Source organism: Strongylocentrotus purpuratus, unplaced genomic scaffold, assembly GCF_000002235.5.
Source record: "Strongylocentrotus purpuratus isolate Spur 01 unplaced genomic scaffold, Spur_5.0 spur5_scaffold_3, whole genome shotgun sequence".
In the NCBI taxonomy this organism is placed as follows: Eukaryota; Metazoa; Echinodermata; class Echinoidea; order Camarodonta; family Strongylocentrotidae; genus Strongylocentrotus; species Strongylocentrotus purpuratus.
This window is the reverse complement of record NW_022145609.1, coordinates 3,732,077-3,753,291: the sequence shown is the minus strand read 5'-3', so window position 1 is coordinate 3,753,291 and position 21,215 is coordinate 3,732,077. Positions and strand designations below refer to the sequence as shown.

At 37.3% G+C, this 21,215-nt stretch overlaps 2 protein-coding genes across 2 annotated transcripts; both read right to left on the bottom strand.

The window, feature by feature from the left end:
• Positions 1 to 9,086: 9,086 nt before the first annotated feature.
• LOC115928788 lies at positions 9,087 to 10,514 on the bottom strand. Its single transcript, XM_030996689.1, has 2 exons — positions 10,339 to 10,514; positions 9,087 to 9,883 (listed from the first exon to the last, which is right to left on the bottom strand). Exons 1-2 carry the CDS (start codon positions 10,497 to 10,499, stop codon positions 9,592 to 9,594), a joined length of 453 nt encoding a protein of 150 aa, XP_030852549.1. The 5' UTR covers positions 10,500 to 10,514; the 3' UTR covers positions 9,087 to 9,591.
• Positions 10,515 to 13,398: 2,884 nt separating this feature from the next.
• On the bottom strand, positions 13,399 to 20,880 carry LOC115928751 (protein sidekick-2-like). The gene is made up of 7 exons (XM_030996617.1): positions 20,856 to 20,880; positions 18,965 to 19,270; positions 18,409 to 18,479; positions 17,500 to 17,731; positions 16,541 to 16,779; positions 16,034 to 16,103; positions 13,399 to 13,508 (listed from the first exon to the last, which is right to left on the bottom strand). Exons 1-7 carry the CDS (start codon positions 20,878 to 20,880, stop codon positions 13,399 to 13,401), a joined length of 1,053 nt encoding a protein of 350 aa, XP_030852477.1.
• Positions 20,881 to 21,215: the final 335 nt, after the last annotated feature.

Here is a 21,215-nt window from a genome sequence, read left to right as displayed (position 1 = left end):
AAGAATATTATTTCTTATCCAGTTTGGAAAATGCAATAACTCATTCCCGATTTTAAAATTGCATCATTAATGCTATTATACAAAATCATTTCATTTTCAATATCTGTTACTTTAAACATATCAATATATTTTAATTCAGCCCAGGAACAAAACATGTCGACATAAAAGTTCGGCAACTGTTTTTTTACAAATACGATACAAATCGCTCTTTTTTGCAATTAAAATGCAAACAAAGAGGCAAATCCCCAATTTTCTGGATCCAATATTTAAACGAAATTTTCCAAGCTCTTTGTTCACCTAAAATACTTATACATCCATCATAGACGGAGTGACCGACATGAGATACAGAGATAAAGAGAGTGAGATGGGGAGAGAGAGAGAAAAAGAGAGAGAGAGAGAGAAAGAGAGAGAAAGAAAGAGAGAGAAAGAGAGAGAAGGAGAGAGAGAGAGAGAGAAAGAGAGAGAAAGAGAGAGAAAGAGAGAGAGAAGGAAAGAGAGAAAGAGAGAGAAAAAGAGAGAGAAGGAAAGAGAGAAAGAGAGAGAAAGAGAGATAAAGTGAGAGTGTGCGAAAGGTAGAAAGAGAGAGAGAGAGAGAAGGGGGGGGGGAGGAAAGTAAATTTAACGACTTCGAATTTCATTTTTGTGATCATGTCACGTCCGGAAAGCAGCAGCCGGAAGTTCCTAGGGGTATTGTTATGATTATTATCTCGTACATCAACCAGTTTTTTCAAATTGACGATTGTTTTCAAATGACACCACGTGTGGAATGTCAATATCAGTGAAGGAATATGAGGGTCCTGCTACAAGACACTCATTCGGAATATGCTAAATATTCTGAATTGGACCACATGGTCACAGATCAGACAGAGTCTTTGAGACTCCAGAGATCCATTCTTGCTGGAAAGCGACCTGCCCCTGAACATAGGGGGTTCAGCTGAACCTAGGGCTGCCTGGGAAGATTGCTGCCAGGCGGGTATGAGGACGATACTTGAATAAATGGTTTGAATCTTGCTCCATTCTCTTCATCTTTTATTTCCTCACGTTATACATCATATATAGCCCTTTCAAGCCCTTTCACCGCAAATTGGAATCTGATAACTCTGGCCCTGATTTTCACACGCTGCTTTGTTTTCGTTATTTGGTATCATTACAGTCGCTTTATGGATTCCCTATTGATATTAAGTTTAAGTGGTTATTATTTAAGTCTGAATGTGATTTTTATGCCTCCGTTACGAAGTAGCCGGAGGCATTATGTTTTCGGGTTGTCCGTCCGTCCGTCTGTACGTACGTCTGTACGTACGTACGTCTGTACGTACGTACGTACGTCCCGTTCTCGTGATCGCGTTATCTGAAGAACCGATTGATGGATTCCTGCCAAACTTTGGTCATGTATGTATCTTGCAGAGCCGATGAACTGATTAGATTTTGGGGTTACGATGTCAAAGGTCAAAGGTCACAGGGCTCATTATGTATGCAAAAACAGCTCGTGATCGCGTTATCTGAAGAACCGATTGATGGATTCCTGCCAAACTTTGGTCATGTATGTATCTTGCAGAGTCAAAGAACTGATTAGATTTTGGGGTCATGAGGTTAAAGGTCAAAGGTCACAGGGCTCATTATGTATGCAAAAACAGCTCGTGATCGCGTTATCTCAAGAACCGAGTAATGGATTGCTGCCAAACTTAGGTCATGTATGTTACTTGCAGAACCGATGAAGTGATTAGATTTTGGGGTCACGAGGTCAAAGGTCAAAGGCTACAGCGCACATTATGTATGCAAAAACAGCTCGTGATTGCGTTATCTCAAGAACCGATTGATGGATTGCTGCTAAACTTAGGTCATGTATGTTACTTGCAGAGCAGATGAACTGATTAGATTTTGGGGTCATGAGGTCAAAGGTCAAAGGCCACAACGCACATTATGTATGCAAAAACAGCTCGTGATCGCGTTCTCAAGAACCGATTGATGGATTCCTGCCAAAATTAGGTCATGTATGTTACTTGCAGAGCCAATGAACTGAGTAGATTTTTGGTTCATAAGATCAAAGGTCAAAGGTCATGGGCTCATTATGTATGCAAAAATAGCTTGTGAACACATTCTCATTAGAACTGACAGATGGATTACTATTTAACTCAGGACATCTTGCAGAGCCAATGAACTGAGTAGATTTTAGGGTCATGAGGTCAAAGATCAAAGGGTCATATATGTATATGAGAAATTGCTTGTAATCACGATATTCTGAGAACCTGTTAATGGATTACAATTGAACTTGAATTCGAAAAATGTCTTCTGTTTTGGTTTGTAAAATTGCTCTATGACGGAGGCATCATTTTCGACTGCGCGCAGTCGAATTCCATCTAGTTTCATTGTAGTTCCTTTTTCTTGAATGCAATTTACATCATTTAGAAGGTTGGGTTCAATTCAATTAGTACCTAAGCTTGCCATTGAAAATAAATCGCTTTATTATGCTTTGTCAACAAATGAAAATCTGCTTCCAATTCTTTCTTTGTTATCATCACAGTGAGTCCTGCCATTAAGACCTTTATTCAGGTTCAAATTGTGTCCATACAGCGCATTTGATAAGACAAAGAATCATGGTTAACTTTAACAGTCTCAGGGTCTCAGTCAGGTAGAAAGACTGTAAACATGCGTGACCACAGGTTTTCCAGACACCCCATAAACGAAGGTGTTTTTTTCTGAAGCCAAACTACACCCTAAATTAGGATTTCGAGTGTTTTTTTCTTAAGAATTCACACCCTAAATTAGTTTTTAAAAAAAGTGTATTGCTAAACAAGTATTGTAAAATATTGTAACCCCTTGAGTATTTTGAAGTGCGATAGGGACTAATGTATGCATTATTCTTATCTGTCGAATTTGTTCATTTAGAACATAGTCATAAGCTACTCATTAGAAACCTTAAAGATGAAGTTGAGTTCTGGTCATGCGATTGCATTGTGAAAGAAACGGTGTGGAATCGACTAGAAAAGGTTGATCATCTAGCATATAAGAATTTGTGTGTATTGCAAGGTTCTGAAATCATCAAAATGATAGAAATTTGGCCAAGTCTTGGTAAAGTTACAAACACTGTACATAGAAAGATGTATATGGGACTACACGAACACGTGGCGTAAAAAGCATACCCTGGATTTTTACGATGTTACATGACATATTTACAATATGAAGGTATTTGAAGAGCCATGCTTTTCAGGGAACATATCTTATCTGATGTTCTTCCACACTTGCATAATAAGAATGATAACGCTCAAAAAAAAAATTTCACCTCTTCTCAGAACTCAACCTTCTCTTTAAATCCATAAGCCTTGCTTTCAACCAAGGTCACCTCATCTTTCTATTGTAACGCCATATTCTGTTAACTTATTATATTCATGTCATATTTGTAATGTGTGTTATGAAAGAAAGATAACTTAAACTTGTAAAATAAATCAAATTGCGCTTCTGATGTAAATTCACAATGTAAACAATAGACAAGCAATAACATTAATCTGTACAGTACCAAATAGGCTTAATGCACATCCATCATAAAAGTCCTTTCTTTGACAAAATGAATTACATTTTAAAATTTGATCTAGTTTATATTAAGTACATGTAGTGTTTACAAAAAATACGCAATACAGGCCTACAAAGAACAGTTCCTATAGGCTATTCTACTATGCAAAACAAAATATAAGGTACCAGCTATATGTGTGAGACTTGGTAGGTCTGGGTATATTAGGTATAGTTGGCATCCATCTTGATCTACTGAAGATCTAAAGGTCGTTTCAAACAACGCGCTTGTAGCGAAGACTAGTAATACTATGCGATATGCATACAATGCCCCCCCCCCTTTTCCGGGGGGGGGGGGTACTCAGATTATAGTCGGACGGGGGTGTGCGGCAGAGACCTCCGAACCCATACCCATGCTTTGAATTAATAGCTTGAATAGGTATTAAAAAAAGACGCAAGCGGGTTGACTCGAAGTCTACACATGAGGGTGCACATCTGCTCCCTCTAGGGGGCAAGTTTAGAGAAGTGCAAATTGGTTCCTTTACTTCTTACTGTGTAGGCATACGTATATAGTTCAAACATGATTTTGTTGAGATGTATAATAGGGTAGGTATATGACATTTTCCGTTGATTCGATCTTTTGAAAATAGTTGCGATCGTATTCTTTTAATCACATCATGATGTACATACGATTTGAAAGTTCATTGACTGACTGACGTACGAATGCGTCAGGGACCATGACATATTGCGTCCGTCAGGGAAACGCGTGGCTTGGGATGCGTCACCATGTGAGAGTGATACACATAACGTTAATAAAAAATGGGCAATGCAAACCTTTCTTTGGACATATTGACGTATACAGTGATTGCCTTTGCCAGCTTGAGTAGCGCAAGTAATGACGCAATCGAAAAGGAAAATCGATCTGAAAGGCATCACAGTTAGTTCATATCCCGCTTTCCTGCCCGAAAAGCCTAAACCTAAATAGGCTACATGTACCAACTTTCCAAAGTCAAAATTTGAAAGCGAGCAAAAAATAACTTTAAACAAAATTATGTTGAAATGCTAATTTCGTCATCTAGGTATAAATATAAGGGCATATATACGTATTACGTGGCCATAAATCTTACTATATGAGACGAGTCTGACCCAATGAAACGGTCAGAGATTATTATCTCAATGGAGTAATTCACTAATAGTCGTTATAATGTTAAGCACACCAGGTCCTCTATAATATTCTCGTATGGGATCATAAATTGGGGGTTTTCCCAACATGACAACATTCATTGAATGACTATTGAACAAACTAAAGGCCTAACAACATAATATTGGATCATGAGGAACGAGGCAAAGCGATGCTGTTAGTTTTGGTTCTGACAAGAAGTATTGAATGGAACTGTATCGTTCCACTATATAGTGACATACACTTGCAGGAACAATGTTCTATATAGGCATGCTTTTTGCTGAATTTTGGTGGAAAACTTGGAGAAAAAAAACACTTCTATTCCAAAATAAAATATGAAGTACAGTGTGTATGGGTTATTTAATATCTGCGACACAGCTCACCACAGTGGACTGTGGCAGAAAATTTGCACCATCATTGCCCAAAGTGTAAACCTCTTTATATAGAACAAAATAATATCACAACAGTTTAGAAAACCCGAAGAAGTGTTGATGTGATTGTGGCACCTCGCAAATCGAAAGCAAAAGTCCTACATGTGAGTGTACAGAGGAAAAGAAAACCTGAGGAGAAAAAGAAAAGGACGGGAGAGAGAAGGAAGTAAAGACGAAGAAAGAGAGAGAGAGAGAGAGAGAGAGAGTTAGAGACCTAACGAGAAAAATCGTTTCAATCTATGAGATTTCAGGAAGCGTTTTTTGTTTCTATGTTTAAACTGCCTGTTAAAAAAACATTATTTGTATGCTAGTAATGCTAAGTTCACACTGACGCCGAATTGATGGCGAATTAAATCGGCGAGCAAAGCGGCGGCAAAGCGTAACAAAGCTTAATTAAAGCGTAAAGACCGTAATAGAGCGTGAGAAAGCTTTGAGCAATTCGGGACATTCGGCAAGAGCGCCAAATTTTTGTAAACTGTTTAAAAATTTGAGGCGATCTGTCACGAATTGCGTAAAGCGGGGAGAGCGTATTAAAGCTTATCAAAGCGTCACAAAGCTTATCAAAGTTTTGCTCAAAGCGTAAGAAAGCTTAACAGAGTTTACATTTTTGGCGCTCTTGCCGAATGTCCCGAATTGCTCAAAGCTTTCTCACGCTCTATTACGGTCTTTACGCTTTAATTAAGCTTTGTTACGCTTTGCCGCCGCTTTGTTCGCCGATTTAATTCGCCATCAATTCGGCGTCGGTGTGAACTTAGCATAACATATCTTAGGAGATCGTGAGATTTTTTGAAAAGTGACGCCGAATTGATCGCCGATTTAAAGCGCGACATTCGGCGTCGGTGTGAACTAGGCATAAGTATAAGGAACCAAAGGATCGGCTGTTGTATATGTCCTCTCCGAGAGACTTGGTATAGGAGGATTAATGCCTTACTGAAGGGCACTATAGCGCTCCGACCCGGTTTCGAACCTGGGACCTCTCGATCACGAAACTACTACTCTACCACTGAGCCATCGCGCTTCCACTTTTAAGGCAGGGAGATGATAGAGAAGGAGTGGAAAGTCTTGTAATTTATTCAAACGTATGCGTGAGTTCTAAAGCGTAACAATGGGATGTGTGGTTATATTACTAATAAATCATGCGAAACAATAAAATGAATTTAATTTCTAAGATATAGTTTGGTGAAAGAGAAGGAGTGGAATCTATCTGCTCTCCTTTGACCCCTTGCTCCAAGCCGCCGAAAAGTTATGCGCTAATCTGCAACTGTTGACCAGGTGGTGAGATAAAAGAGCGCATGAAATATCAGGATTTAGAATTCCTCCATCCAAAAATGGTATCCCAGCAAATGTTCGCTGTCCCTATCAATGATATCTCATCCATTTTTTGAATGTTTAATGAGTAAAGCAAGCGCACACAAACTTGTGTAATTTCATCCTTTTTTCCAACTGCAAAAATACAAAAAACACGCGAAAACACGCATTAGCAAACTTAAAGTTATCGAAGATTATAAATCATGGATTAAATAACGGAACATTAAAACATGCACAATTTAGCGCGTTATCCTAAAAGTTTTTGTCAGGATCTAATTTTTCTTTTACCAACTCTGGCACACAAATTATAGGAAGGGCGTAGTCCTAAATTTGATGAAGTGTTTGATGCACGTGAAGGTGAGAGAGAGAGAGAGAGAGAGAGAGAGAAAGAGAGAAAGAAAGAGATGAGGGATAGGTGATAGGGGATAAAGTACATGGTGGAAGGGAGTGAGATACAGAGATTTTTGTTCTATTTATCCTCTTTCGAGGTACTTTATTTGTTTATATCAAATAATAACAACTATTTACAACAGTTTGTATGCACAGAATTCATGCAATTGAAACATATCATTAATTTTAAAGTACAAATCATGAAACTAATGTGATATAATCTGTAACTAAAATAATGAAATATTTAAGTTATTTCGTTTGTATCGAATTGCTCTTGATTACACTTCATTTTGAGAGAGGTACCAATTTCTACCTTTAATTCTTTTATCAAATATGGCACGTATCCTGTGCTATTCACTTCCAAAACATTCTCTAATAAAGTTTCTATAGATAATAAACTGAGCAAAGTTTATAATAAGATTGACAAGATTAATTTCTCTCCTCTCTATTTCATGACCTATTAAAATAATTATTTTCGTTCAAAACGATTCTTTAATTAAACAAAGTATTGATTGATTTGGATACAATCTTCCAGAACAAAGCGAAACCTTCTTAGAAATCAGGAAAAGGTGGTGAGTATATTACAGATATCACAAAGATTGTTATTCCAAATCTTCCATTGATATAAATTGTCTTTACTGTGTAATATTCTATGAACAAATGAACTGCTTAATCCTGTTGTCATTTATAAAGTAAAATTTATAATGAAGCACCATCTTTCAGTGAAACTGTTTAGGTAAATCACAATAAGCGTTCCAAAAATAAATGCACGCCAGATCCTGTTTTTGTTTTTCTAACATCTAATCATAACGCTGCATCAATGGAGTCACCTGTTACCATATCTATTGTACTGGATTCCATTGAGGACGGTGAACTCTTTACATATATTATCCTATTACGTAACTTCTTCGATCAACAAATCGGAAATTCACCTTTTAACTTTGCCAATTAAAAGGCGGAAAGAAATTCCCCTTTTCTTGAAAATTAATATAAATGGAATCAACTTCTTTCCAATTACTGTTTACTAAGACTTGTTTCACTTTCAGAATATTATTTCGTATCCAGTTTTGAAAATGCAATAACTCATTCCCGATTTTAAAATTGCATCATTATTACTATTATACAAAATCATTTCATTTTCAATATCTGTTACTTTAAACATATCAATATATTTTAATTCAGCCCAGGAACAAAACATGTCGACATAAAAGTTCGGCAACTGTTTTTTTACAAATACGATACAAATCGCTCTTTTTTGCAATCAAAATGCAAACAAAGAGGCAAATCCCCAATTTTCTGGATCCAATATTTAAACGAAATTTTCCAAGCTCTTTGTTCACCTAAAATACTTATACATCCATCATAGACGGAGTGACCGACATGAGATACAGAGATAAAGAGAGTGAGATGGGGGGAGAGAGAGAGAGAAAGAGAGAGAGAAAGAGCGAGAGAGACAGAGCGAGAGAGACAGAGAGAGAGAAGGAAAAAGAGAAAGAGAGAGAAAGAGAGAGAGAGAAGGAAAGAGAGAAAGAGAGAGAAAGAGAGAGAGAGAGAGAGAGAAAGAGGGGGAGAGAGAGAGAAAGAAAGAGAAAGATATCTTGATCTTCAGAACAAATGAACTACCTGCATTCAATTACTATTTCAGGCTGGTCGGAGTATTCTGAAGTTGGGAGGGATAATGGCAGACTTCGGCACCCCCTCTTGAAAATAAAACCCTGAAAAGTCCAGGTGTCACTTTGCATTTATTTATTTATCACAGCTTATTTCACGAGTTAACTCTTTTTATGCAACACAATTAAACCCCTGCTCCACTTCAGGAATTTAACAGTTGCAGTGTAACATTAATCTGTACCTGTATTAAAATGGTTGCCACGGAGCTAATCATTACCAGAAATTAGTTTATTTTACGAAGCGCCGGATTGTGTTGCACAAAGTAATGATTCCGCAAATTGGTGCCTATTGATTTGTGCAAAATTGCACGTGTGGCAAACGGGTGACTGGCAGAAAGGTGAAGAAACCAAGCGATGGCTAAACTGCCAACATGCATTTATCCATGCGTTACCTTGGCAAAAGGGTGACCGACGTGTTTTAAAGAAATCATACTGATTTTTTCGACAATGGTGCTGGCGGGTAATAGACCTTAAAACTGAATAATATATATTCTTACACAAGTTTACAACAAGATATTTATCCTGCCTTCGGCTCAAGATTCTGAATAAATCTATATAATCTACACGTTTAACCAATCTGTACAAAACATATCTATCACCTGACGATAAGAAATGTTACACAGCTTGAAGTGAAAAACAGATAAAAAAGATTATTGTACACAAATATTGAATCAGTGAAAAGTGGCATTTTTGCATTGTAAATGACAGTTACTTTGACGGATTTAGATGTATATTTACCCTTTCATCCCTTAGTTTACAAACTAGAAGTGATATTGTAGTTACTCGCCTCATGATCACCTACCATCCCAGTATAGCTTCCTGAGTGAGCTGCCAAAGGGATTACCTAACCAAGTACCAGGATATAAAAACCACATAAGATATTTACTGTTTCTATAACATTTTGAAAGTAGCTGTTTAAGTTTCGTTATAATTCTTGGAAGCAACAATTGAAATAGTGTACTACCGTAGTATGAGCACATAGTAAGGTAGTATGAGCACCATGATAAATATTACCAACTCTGTGTATTGCATAACATGTTCATTATTGTTGATCCAGCATGTATCCTGCTGGCACCATACCCAAGCCTCTGCCACGCTAGAGCTCCCTCTATATTTCTTCGTAAGTGTCTCCTGGATCTGATGTTATGGGTTCTAGATAGGTAACGTCGGTGTTGGGTTTCTTTAGATCTTGATACGTATGGGGGTCGGTAAGATTCTGGTAGTTTGGGGTATCTGTATTGAGATCTTGGTAGACATGGGTATCAGCATTCGGGTCTTCGTAGGTATTGGGGTCTTGCTTCGAGTCATCAAATACAGGGTTCTCATACTTTGATGAGGTCTCACGTGCATTGTTTGGTGGGGACGCGGCTGGTTCAGTCTCTAAACGTCTTTGTTTGATCCTGGAAGTGAAATTCAATAATAAAAACGCATTAAGTTCCTCCTTCTTTGTAATACCATTGAGATTCAGGTACACACGCACACGCGCACGCACATTAACACACACACACGCGCGCGCACACACACGCGCGCGCACACACACACACCCACACGCACACAAAGTTCAGATAAAAGTGAGGTGGGAATGGTCCCTGATGAGCAGAACAGCTCACTGCGTATGATTGTCATTTGTGGATGTTCCTTATAACATTTAAAACAAAATCATTATAAAACATTCATTGTATGAATATGCTGTATTTTAAGGGCCTTTAGAATAGGATAATCCTGCAATCGCTTTATCAATTATCGTTTTGGCTCCCTTTAGATAAATAAATTCATATCTATATTTGTAAAAATGTTACCATTTAGTGGCATGGATTTTACTTTTAATTGTTCTACTGTAGTTGAGTTAACTTACCTTCTATACATCACCAAAGTAATTAGTAGTATTGCGATGAGAACAATGGGTACTATCACACCCCCTATCACAACCCCTAGTGTTCTCCTGGTACCACTATCATCACCTTTAGCACAAACAAAAATCACATACATGTAATTATGCTGTAATGAGGTATACATTTTGTTGGTCCGTTTTACAAAGCTTTTCTTGATTTTGTTTATTCATTTATTTATTCGTGTCTATTTTATCGAGCAGGGTAGGTCATTCAGTTAAAAAAATACTTTACAATGACGCCCTGCTGCAACATACAAATACACGAACCCCCCCCCCCCCCCCCCAAAAAAAAAAAAAAAAAAAAAAAAGAAGAAAGAAGTCTAACATGAAATATTAGAATATATCAATATACAAATGATAATTGACAAATATAAACAATAACATTGCGAGAGTTACACAAGTAAAGAAAAAACTAAACAGGTGATATATACGTTTACAACCATGTGATTATAACACATTCATAACTACTTGACATTTCTTGGGTTTGGCGTCTAGTGACCAACGATTCCATGTACAATGAAAATGTTTTCGTAAGACTTTAAATGTGAGGACAAAATACTGATACTCAATTCTTTGAGCACCCTCCCCATGCTGTACAGCAGTAGTCAATATAAGGTATAAAAGGGAGTAATGCAGATTAACAATTACCCATTATTTATACGCCGTATATATCCAATAGAGCGTGATATTTTACTACAAACATTTGAAATAGGATTTGACCTTGACAACTGTGAGTATAATGTCACTCCCAAATATTTTGTAGTATCAACATATTTAATCAATTTATCTCGATATTTCACTGACAAAACTTTATTAGACAATTTTCTTTTAGAGCCAAAATCACTGACCTCTGTTTTATCCGGGTGTATATGCATACCATTAATTTCAAACCATTTATCAATAAGATCATAATCATCTTGTAAATTAATCTTAACTTGAGTAAAATTAACATCATTATTAAATATAAATGTATCATCTACATAAACATATCTTTTTGAGCGTGAATGCAGCTTCAAATTACACGCATCATCAATAAATAAACAAACAATGAGAGGGTCGAGGAATGATTTATGCGGTACCCAAGTTTGAACATGTAAATATTCGCTATTGCAGCCTTTAACGACAACACAATAAATTATTGCATTTTACCCCGGTCCCCAACATAACAAAATCCTCTGTACGGCCATGCTTTATGGCTCAAAGCATGGGCACACAAAATATTTTTTTTCTGTTGGGGACCGGGGGGAAATTCAATGAATTATTGATAATTTATTGCACTTTTTTGTGGGAACTGCCCCCTACCCTCCCCCCCCCCCCCCACTGCGTACATTCATGGTTCAGTGGCAAAGCAATAGCCTCGTAACTGTGAGGCCCCAGGATCAAAACCGTGTCGACTATATAAGTGCCCTTTTGTGGGGCATTAATCCTCATTACTGTCATTTTTTACTTTAAGGGCATAGGTCCCCTAGTTGATAAGCATAGTAGCATACACATGATTTAGCAGTCACGCAAAACAAACACTGGCAAATTATTATTCAATAAAATCTGAGAATGTATACTATTTTCTAGATCTATTAGGAATAAATCATTGTCAAAATAACTCCGTAAAATGGGGTAAAAAAATAATATTCCAACTTTATGAGCAACAGTGTAGATTATGTTTACTCTCATAAATCACAACTTTTCTTATCGTTTCATAAAGTTTCACAAAAACTTGTAACAAAGAAATGTTTTAGAAAAATGTATACATTCCATTTCTCCTTATATTAAACTATACATGATTAATGCAGACTATTCAACTTTCTCAGCCAATCAAACAAAGAATAAAGGAGTAATATTAGGATGAATATGTAAACAACGCTGATAAGCTACAAACTTATATACATATTTATGAAGGTTACAAACTGACTTTAGTTTGACATGTAGCTAGCCTCTTGTCGATGCCCTCGCGCTGTTGGAGTCTCTAAATTCTGACGAGCGAAGCGAGTCAGAGAAACCGAGGCGCTTGCGCGGAGGGCCTCTTGACAAGTGATCTGAATTATATATTCATGAGACCCGATTTCCTACTGAATTATGCATGTCTAGACCGCAGCGATTGTGTGTGTGTACGTGTGTGTTCGGGATTGCCCAACTAGGCTAGTCTGCAAGCACAGACCCTAATTTGACACTTTATCAAAAAATCATTGTGCCTTGAGAGAAGCCTAGCCCAGCTATCTACTGGTACCTACTGGTTGTACCAATATATGTCAGGAGCATCTATAGTACGTGGCATATGGTAGTCTTATAGTGCACACTCTCTTTTACGACTGACCAGGGTTTGTGCTTGCAGACTACAACTATGCGGCCAGTCTCGCTCTCACGGAGGGAATTCGCACAGAGCGGTAGATATTACGTCATAGTAGCTCTCTCTGATTGGATGACTTTCACCGAACTCTGCTGGGTCGGAATATTCGCCAAACATAGTAAAACATAAAAAATTCAGATCACTTGTCAAGAGGCCCTCCGCGCAAGCGCCTCGGTTTCTCTGACTCGCTTCGCTCGTCAGAATTTAGAGACTAATAACAATATATGAGATTTGTAAGGCGCGTTATTTTCTTGAAATCAAATGCTCAAGGCACACTTGTATGAAAAAAAGAAAAATAAATCGCATAAAAGCATCCATATAAAGAACAGGACTAATATATACAGTAGGTTTGCGGGTGCACCGTGTGAGAGTGAGAGAGAGAGAGAGGGTTGAGGAGTCCTGAAAAGGACTCCGACTCGGTAATCTTTCTTGGGGTGTGGTAGTCCTGAAAAGGACTGTTTGTTATCTTTCTTAGCATATAGTTCTAAGGAGAACTATAGCGCTTGGAGAGGATGAGTGGCTCGACGTTTCGAACAGTCATCTCATCTCCATAATGAAGCATACACGCCATACACGCCGAATCCGAGAAGCCATCGAAATTCACCGCCACAACACCGTGCCCTAAGACTCAGGACTATACATCAACGACATCTGGAAACCCCTCATCAACAAGTACCCGGTCACTCCTCCTCCACTACCGCCTCCAGCACCGCCCTCACCACCCCGACAGACACCCGTACATCAACCACCGCCACCCGACGAACCCTCAAAGCAGCCGCTAGCCTCAAAGCTACAATAGGGGGTTTTCGTTTGTCACGTTGACATAATCGACGTCTAATATGTGACGTCATTTCCGCGATCTGCGCATGCGTCGGGTCGTCTGGCGTCGTCAGGCCACATTTGCGAACCCGTTCATCGATGATTTGAGGTTCGTCAGAAAACTAGTGACCCGTCGTCAAAATGACGTCATCTTGCTACATCGCAGCGTAAATCAGAAAGTAAAAACAGAAAGAGAAATTGATAGAATGATTAAAAAACAAAGAATAACATAAGGAAAGACAGAAAAAAAGTGTGATAGAATGATAAAAACAAAGAATAACATAAGAGAAGATGATAGAAGGAAAAAACAAAGGCTAACATAAGGGAAGACAGAAAGAGAAGGTGAAAGAAGGGAAAAAACAAAGAATAACATAAGGAAAGACTGAAGAGAAAGTGTAAGAAGGAAAAAACAAAGAATAACATAAGGAAAGGCAGAAAGAGAAGGTGACAGAAGGAAAAAACAAAAAATAACATAAGCAAAGACAGAAAGAGAAGGTAAAAGAAGGAAAAAACAAAGAATAACATAAGAAAAGACAGAAAGAGAAGGTGAAAGAAGGAAAAAAAACAAAGAATAACATAAGGAAAGACAGAAAGAGAAGGTGAAAGATGGGAAAAACAAAGAATAACATAAGGAAAGACAGAAAGAGAAAGTGAAGGAAGGAAAAAACAAAGAATAACATAAGGAAAGACAGAAAGAAAAGGTGAAAGAAGGAAAAAACAAAGAATAACATAAGGAAAGACAGAAAGAGAAGGTGACAGAAGGAAAAAACAAAGAATAACATTAGAGAAGATGAAAGAAGGAAGAAACGAAAAATAACATAAGGAAAGACAGAAAGAGAAGATGAAAGAAGGAAAAAACAAAGAATAACATAAGGAAAGACAGAAAGAGAAGGTGAAAGAAGGAAAAAACAAAGAATAACATAAGGAAAGACAGAAAGAGAAGGTGAAAGAAGGAAAAAAACAAAGAATAACATAAGGAAAGACAGAAAGAGAAGGTGAAAGAAGGGAAAAAACAAAGAATAACATAAGGAAAGACTGAAGAGAAAGTGAAAGAAGGAAAAAACAAAGAATAACATAAGGAAAGACAGAAAGAGAAGGTGAAAGAAGGAAAAAACAAAGAATAACATAAGGAAAGACAGAAAGAGAAGGTGAAAGAAGGGAAAAAACAAAGAATAACATAAGGAAAGACAGAAAGAGAAGGTGAAAGAAGGAAAAAAACAAAGAATAACATAAGGAAAGACAGAAAGAATGGAAAAAACAAAGAATAACATAAGGAAAGACTGAAGAGAAAGTGAAAGAAGGAAAAAACAAAGAATAACATAAGGAAAGACAGAAAGAGAAGGTGAAAGAAGGAAAAATCAAAGAATAACGTAAGGAAATACAAAAAGAGAAAGTGATAGAATGATAAAAACAAAGAATAACTTAGGAGAAGATGATAGAAGGAAGAAACAAAGAATAATATGAGGAAAGATAGAAAGAAAAATGATAGAATGATAACAACAACAATAACATTAGGAAAGACAGAAAGAGAAAATGATAAAGAATAGACAATGGAAAGATAGAAGAGAAGATGGAAGAAGGAAAAACAAAGAATGTCATAAGAAAAATAGAGAGAGTATAATAGAATAATAAACGAAGAACAAAATAAGAAGTGAAAGAAGGAGAAAATGAATAAGCGCGTGCGGGGCCATTACGTCATCGTGTAGAGAACGTGTGTCAACTTAAAACGAAAAGGGTTATAAGGTAGTGAACAGGACGGGTGTCTGACGTCAATTTGCATCGTTAGAGGACGTGAACGCCGTCCTGGTCCACACAAACGAAAAGCCCCTAATACACAGCAGACGACAACAGACTACAACGCCACCTACGTCGGGGATACACACAGCGTCTCGCCGACAGCACACCCCACTCATCGACTCGAAACTCTCCGCAAACCGGAGACTCCAGCCCAGACGGACAGTCAGAACAACCAGCCGACCATCCATGCCCACTCCCCGATGACTCAAGTCAACATGGTCACCTATTTTTCCCCGACGTCCGCATCCCGGTGACTTAAGCTCACGCACGCCAGCCATTCTCCACTCCTGACGACGGATAGTCAACCTGTTCGAAACGTCGAGCCACTCATCCTCTCCAAGCGCTATAGTTCTCCTTAGAACTATATGCTAAGAAAGATAACAAACAGTCCTTTTCAGGACTACCACACCCCAAGAAAAATTACCGAGTCAGAGTCCTTTTCAGGACTCCTCAACCGTCTCTCTCTCTCACTCTCACATGGTGCACCCGCAAACCTACTGTATATCTACATCAACATGCAAGCCGACACTTACAAGCAGCATCTAGGACTAATATAGAACACACGAATATAAAGGAACACTTAATTAAAATGCCGAATTCACTTTACTTTTACATCCTTTGGAAAACCACATTACCTACACAATGTTTTTAAGTATGACATTCAGGGTAGAACAAGTTTAATTTGTTTCATGCTCTTACCTGAGAGGATAGTCTTTGCATTCACGGGCTCGGACCAATTGCTAGAACCAGCTCCATTGACAGTTTGGACCTGACAAACATGAAAATAAGAATATGGTGTTGTAGCAATAACGGCGATACAAACATCGTCCACACACAAGACACACAAAAGAATTGTTTCAATCTTAATTATAGATATTCATGTCCTGGAGAAAATACAACTATCATAAGCGACCGCATAACAACAGTTAAATACATGTATTTAGATGCTATTAAAGCATTCAAATGTAATTTCGTTTAATGCAGTATCATGCATGTAATTGGGGAATGCTTGCTACATAAATGGCACAATTAAAAAAAAAGAATCACTTCGTAATTTCATCCCAAAGTATATAGTTTCTCCAAAAACGCTTAGGATAACAGCTCAAACTAAAATGTTCTAAATAGGAAAAGCTTGTACTAAAATATGAAGAGATTGAATATTCCCTTAAACGTTGGGTCCTAAGGATTGATATCAAGACATCTTACCTGAACTGTATAATTGATTTCACTGGCCAGGTCCATCACAGTATGTTGTCCATCAAATGCACCAGTCAATAGTTCCTCCATCTTATAATTGCCATCACCAGCTGGATCAGGTCGCTTGTAGCGGATGACATACTTCTGGATGTTACCATTGATGTTAGATGGTAGAGGGGTAGACCAGGATACAGTGAAGGAGCTTGTAGTACTCTGGGGTATAGCCACATTGATAGGAGTAGGCGCGACTGATTAGAAGAAAAAGGTTTATAACAATGTCACGCTGAAATATGGTAGACTTATGTATTGATATTCCGGAATATCAATTACTTTTGTTACTCTTGTCTTAACAGGTTAGTACAATTTCTAATTCCAGAAAGAAAAAAATCTATTTCGATTGCAATTAAAGCGACTAATTGTATAAAAAAAAAAAAAATGGGGTTTGAAAATGTAATGACATAAATACGGTAAATAGTAATCTAATGCATCAAAGAGTCATGTATATGATCTATATTGTGCAGACAAAGTAATTTAGTATACAAACACTGCTAAAGATATATTTACAGATTTCATTGCTCCCGATATCCTCTGATATCTCACGTGCTGGCCCGTACTCCACTAACATTTAACCCGACGCTAGAATTAAGCATACTCAGAAATTGAGTTTAACAAAGAAGTCATACCAAGGTCTGTAGTGCTCGAGTTGGGTTTAAAGAATAAGCAATATTCGGACCATACAGTTTGCAATCTAGCAGAATGAATGATTCCCTCTCTATCAAGATCAATTAAATGTATAGATGAAACTGATAGTAATGAACCAAAAGTAATATTAACCGAAAAAACAAACCATGTTGGACGAAGGTTGTAACAAAAATATCTACAAGAATATTAACTCTTTCACTTAAAAAGCCAAGCAACATCTCCCTTAACTCTCACGAAAAAAAATACATACTAAGATTAACACCAACCTTCTTCAAGTGTTTTGCTCATAGTCTCACTGCTTTTGTCACCCTCCTCGTCTTTATTTGATGCAGTCAATTGAATGGTATATTCCAGATAGGTATCTAATCCTCTTATCGTGTAGGAGCTAGTGTCACGAAAAACCAAGATAGAGTTTGAAGAAGTTGAACCAGAGGGAGCGTAGTAGATCATATAATGGGTCACTCCACTCCTGCATTCTGCTGATTCCGACGGGAGGTGCTGAAACATTAAAAAGCAAATTCATGTTACATGCAGCATAACCATGTAAAAGAAGTTACTTTTTACACTAATGAACAAAACTATGAGCCGTTACCTTATTTTTTTTTAATCTACAGTTTTTCGCATTAATAAGGAAGCTGATATCTGGTCCTGCTAAACAAGAAACTCTTGATTACAAAACATATTTATATTTGCTTCCTTCTGTAAAATAAAATAAAAACTCCATTTCATAAACCCAACAGCTCTAACTTGCAACTAGCAAACAAAACAAATTGGTACTCTTTTGATTTTTTTTGGATTTTTTACACAAGATCTATTTAATTTAGTCAACAGTTGAGGTACGTAAAGAAATATTCACAAGTAGTCAGTGGCGTGGAGGAGTTCTTATTTCTTCTTCTTCTTCTTCTTCTTCCAGTATAGTACAGTCCGCCGTTGGCGTATTATCGTACCTTGTGTTTATCTTGACATATCTTGACGAAAAAATAAGTACAATTAAATCTTAATAAGGTTGTAAGTGTTTTTACCAGCGTCATATCACATATAACGGTGCGGTTCTACCTGTATGTAATAAAAAAATATGACTGGTAACATTTATACATTTTGTGCTCTGGACGAGTCTTTTCATCCAACTGCATTTCACGAAGCGACCAAACAGCTCCTCTTAAAACAGTTCATACCTCCCATGTCACCTCTAGCTCTTTAGGGTTGATGGCTGAAACTTGTAGTCCAGTTGGAGAAGCACTGGGTTCTGAAGGTTTAAAGTATACACACGATACTAAATGACTTGGACCTATATAGTAGATGAATACATCACATGGTCATGCACGTCATAGTAAAATCATGCACTGCTTCTGCAGGTACACTTCATGTAGTTTTAGATTAAAAGTCGAACATGAAACTACTGTTGAGCCAAACACAATGAAGGGTATAATAAACAAATTTGTAGGGAAACGCATGCTTTGTAGAAGAAATTGTCGGTGTCACAATTTAGAGAGATAAATAAAATAAAAGAAAGAATGTATGGAACATTTAAAATACAAACATTTCTTTGTACAGACTTTACTAAAAAAAAAACTTTCAATGGAAAGTGCATTCAATCAATGAAAAGTGTAGTAATATCCCAAATGTACATCTACATGTACAAATCAATTACTAAAACGCAAAAACAATGTACCTGATAACAAATGTATAACTCCAACCCACTCAATTATTTTTCTTCTGAGCATAACTTACTTCTACAGAGAGTTATTGTTTCACTCCTAGGAGACTCGGGCCCTGTTCCACCTGTTCCTTCCCTCACTGCTGCTACACGAAACCTATATTCTGTGTCGGGTGTCAGGTTACTAACTATGGCTGATGTTGTGGGTTGGTCTACTCTCTGATCCGTTACCCAGTCACCATCCTTCTTTACAATTAAATTATATCCTACCAGAGGAGAATCACCTACGTCATCTTCTTCAGACCATGCGTTCCACCGAAGACCTACTGTAGTGGACGTAGTACTCACTATCACTGGTGATATATCAATAACTGGCAGCACTGAACAAAAACAAACAGAGACAGTAATATTTGATATGATAATTTATTGAAATAACCGTCAAAATCAATGACACACCTATAATAGAAGTTCTTCCACCAAGTTAATATGTATATAACATTTACCAAAGTACACAAGAATTCTATACTGACACTTTACAGAGCTGCTAACGTATGATGCAGAGAATTTATGTTTGAGCGAGTCTGAATCCGATGACAGGGTTCATAAAACATTGTAAAGCACTTAGAGACAACGTAGGTGTATCAAGTGCTACATAAGCCCAGAATATCACATATTAAAATATAAAGTTCATTAACTAATTCACATGTAGGGCTTATGTATGGGTCAATGTACAGATGGCGACTTGCATGTAGAAACAACTATATCAATATAAGAACATACATTCCATGTTAAAGGGTTACTAAATTACAAATTCATGTTGACTTTTGTTGATCTGTAATTATATAATGTATACATCACATATCTTTTGAATTTTTAATGTAAGTTTATGTCATATATTTTATATTATTTTTTATATTGCTTTTGCTCTACCTGCTAAGCTCCACCCCTAAAAGAAACCCTCCAAAAGCAAATCATTTGAGACATCATCATGCCAGTCATTCATCAGTCAGCTAGATGAACAAAATACATTGGTATGTCCCTTCCCATCAACTGACCACCTGTTCATAATAGCATAGCATGTTTTTATACAATGCTTACTCACAAAATTCAATTACATTTTAGGCAGCTGCTATGTCAGAAATACCCAAGCAACACCATGAAAAGAAAGGTTTAAATGGGCTACTATATGAAAACATGCAATGCTAATGCAATAAGTTTCACAGTGGGTGAGGACATACCATCGTATTTTGTGAACAGTTGGTTAGTTGATGGGAAGGGACATACCAATGTCTTTTGTTCATCTAGCTGACTGACGAATGACTGGCATAATGATGTCACAAAAGTCTTCTACTTTTGGAGTTTTTTTTTAGGGGTGGAGCTTAGCACTGAGGTAGAACAAAAGTAATATATATATATATATATATGACATAAATGTACATCAAAAAGTCAAAATATATGTGATGATCAACAAAAGTAAACATGAATACATTTAGTATCTTTTAATATCAATATATAACAGTTTATTCAACATGCCCCTTAGGCTCTGCCATTTGTTTGTATTACTGAAGGCTTCACATACATTTGCAACATATGTCTGTTGATGTTGTTACAGCTTTTGAGGATGTTGTCGCTGTTGTTGAGGTTGCTTTGTTATTGTTGTGGTGGTGGTGGTTGGTAGTGTAGTTGTGTTGTCATTCATGCTGTAACAGTTGTTGTTGTTGTTGGTGTTGTTGTTGTTATTACATGGCAAGGGAAGGCATGTGCCTGCTTCTTCAATAGACATGAGAGTCCAGAAAACCACTAGCCTCCAACAACATAACTGATGCAATCCCCTGTAACCCGGCCGACCTGGATGCAGACAACATGACTGAGAATGCATGTACAAAAAGTAAATTCATACTTTCTATTAAACAGGTATCTCACAGAATTACATTTGATTAAAGCGATGTCACACAGTTTGCTCACCATAGGTTGGATTGGTAATAGGCATACTGGAATAGCCTATACTTTCAACAATAAGACTGCACTCATATTCCCCATCATCTTCCTGTGGATACACACTATCAACATCAAAGACAACAGCTCTTTCTGACCCTAAGACAGCGCTAGATCTCCTGGTGATTCCTGTCCTGTTATACGTACTTCCAGTACGTCGATGAAGATCAACTGAGGATGCATCGGGAAGTGGGATACCCTCAACATAACATGTGAAGCTAGATGGTTGGTATGGGTTCACTCTCACTGGAACCAATCTGGATATTCCTATCAAGAACCAAGACGAAAAAATAAGAAAGAAGAACATTAAATAATACACACAATTTGAAA

Coding starts and splice junctions, on each gene's coding strand:
- LOC115928788 (XM_030996689.1), bottom strand. CDS start 10,499: ATGTATACCTCATTACAGCATAATTACATGTATGTGATTTTTGTTTGT. Junction 9,884..10,338: donor ACTTTGGTGATGTATAGAAG/GTAAGTTAACTC, acceptor TTTCACTTCCAG/GATCAAACAAAGACGTTTAG.
- LOC115928751 (XM_030996617.1), bottom strand. CDS start 20,880: ATGCCTATTACCAATCCAACCTATG. Junction 18,480..18,964: donor AACAATAACTCTCTGTAGAA/GTAAGTTATGCT, acceptor TTAAACCTTCAG/AACCCAGTGCTTCTCCAACT. Junction 16,104..16,540: donor AAATCAATTATACAGTTCAG/GTAAGATGTCTT, acceptor CATGTTTGTCAG/GTCCAAACTGTCAATGGAGC.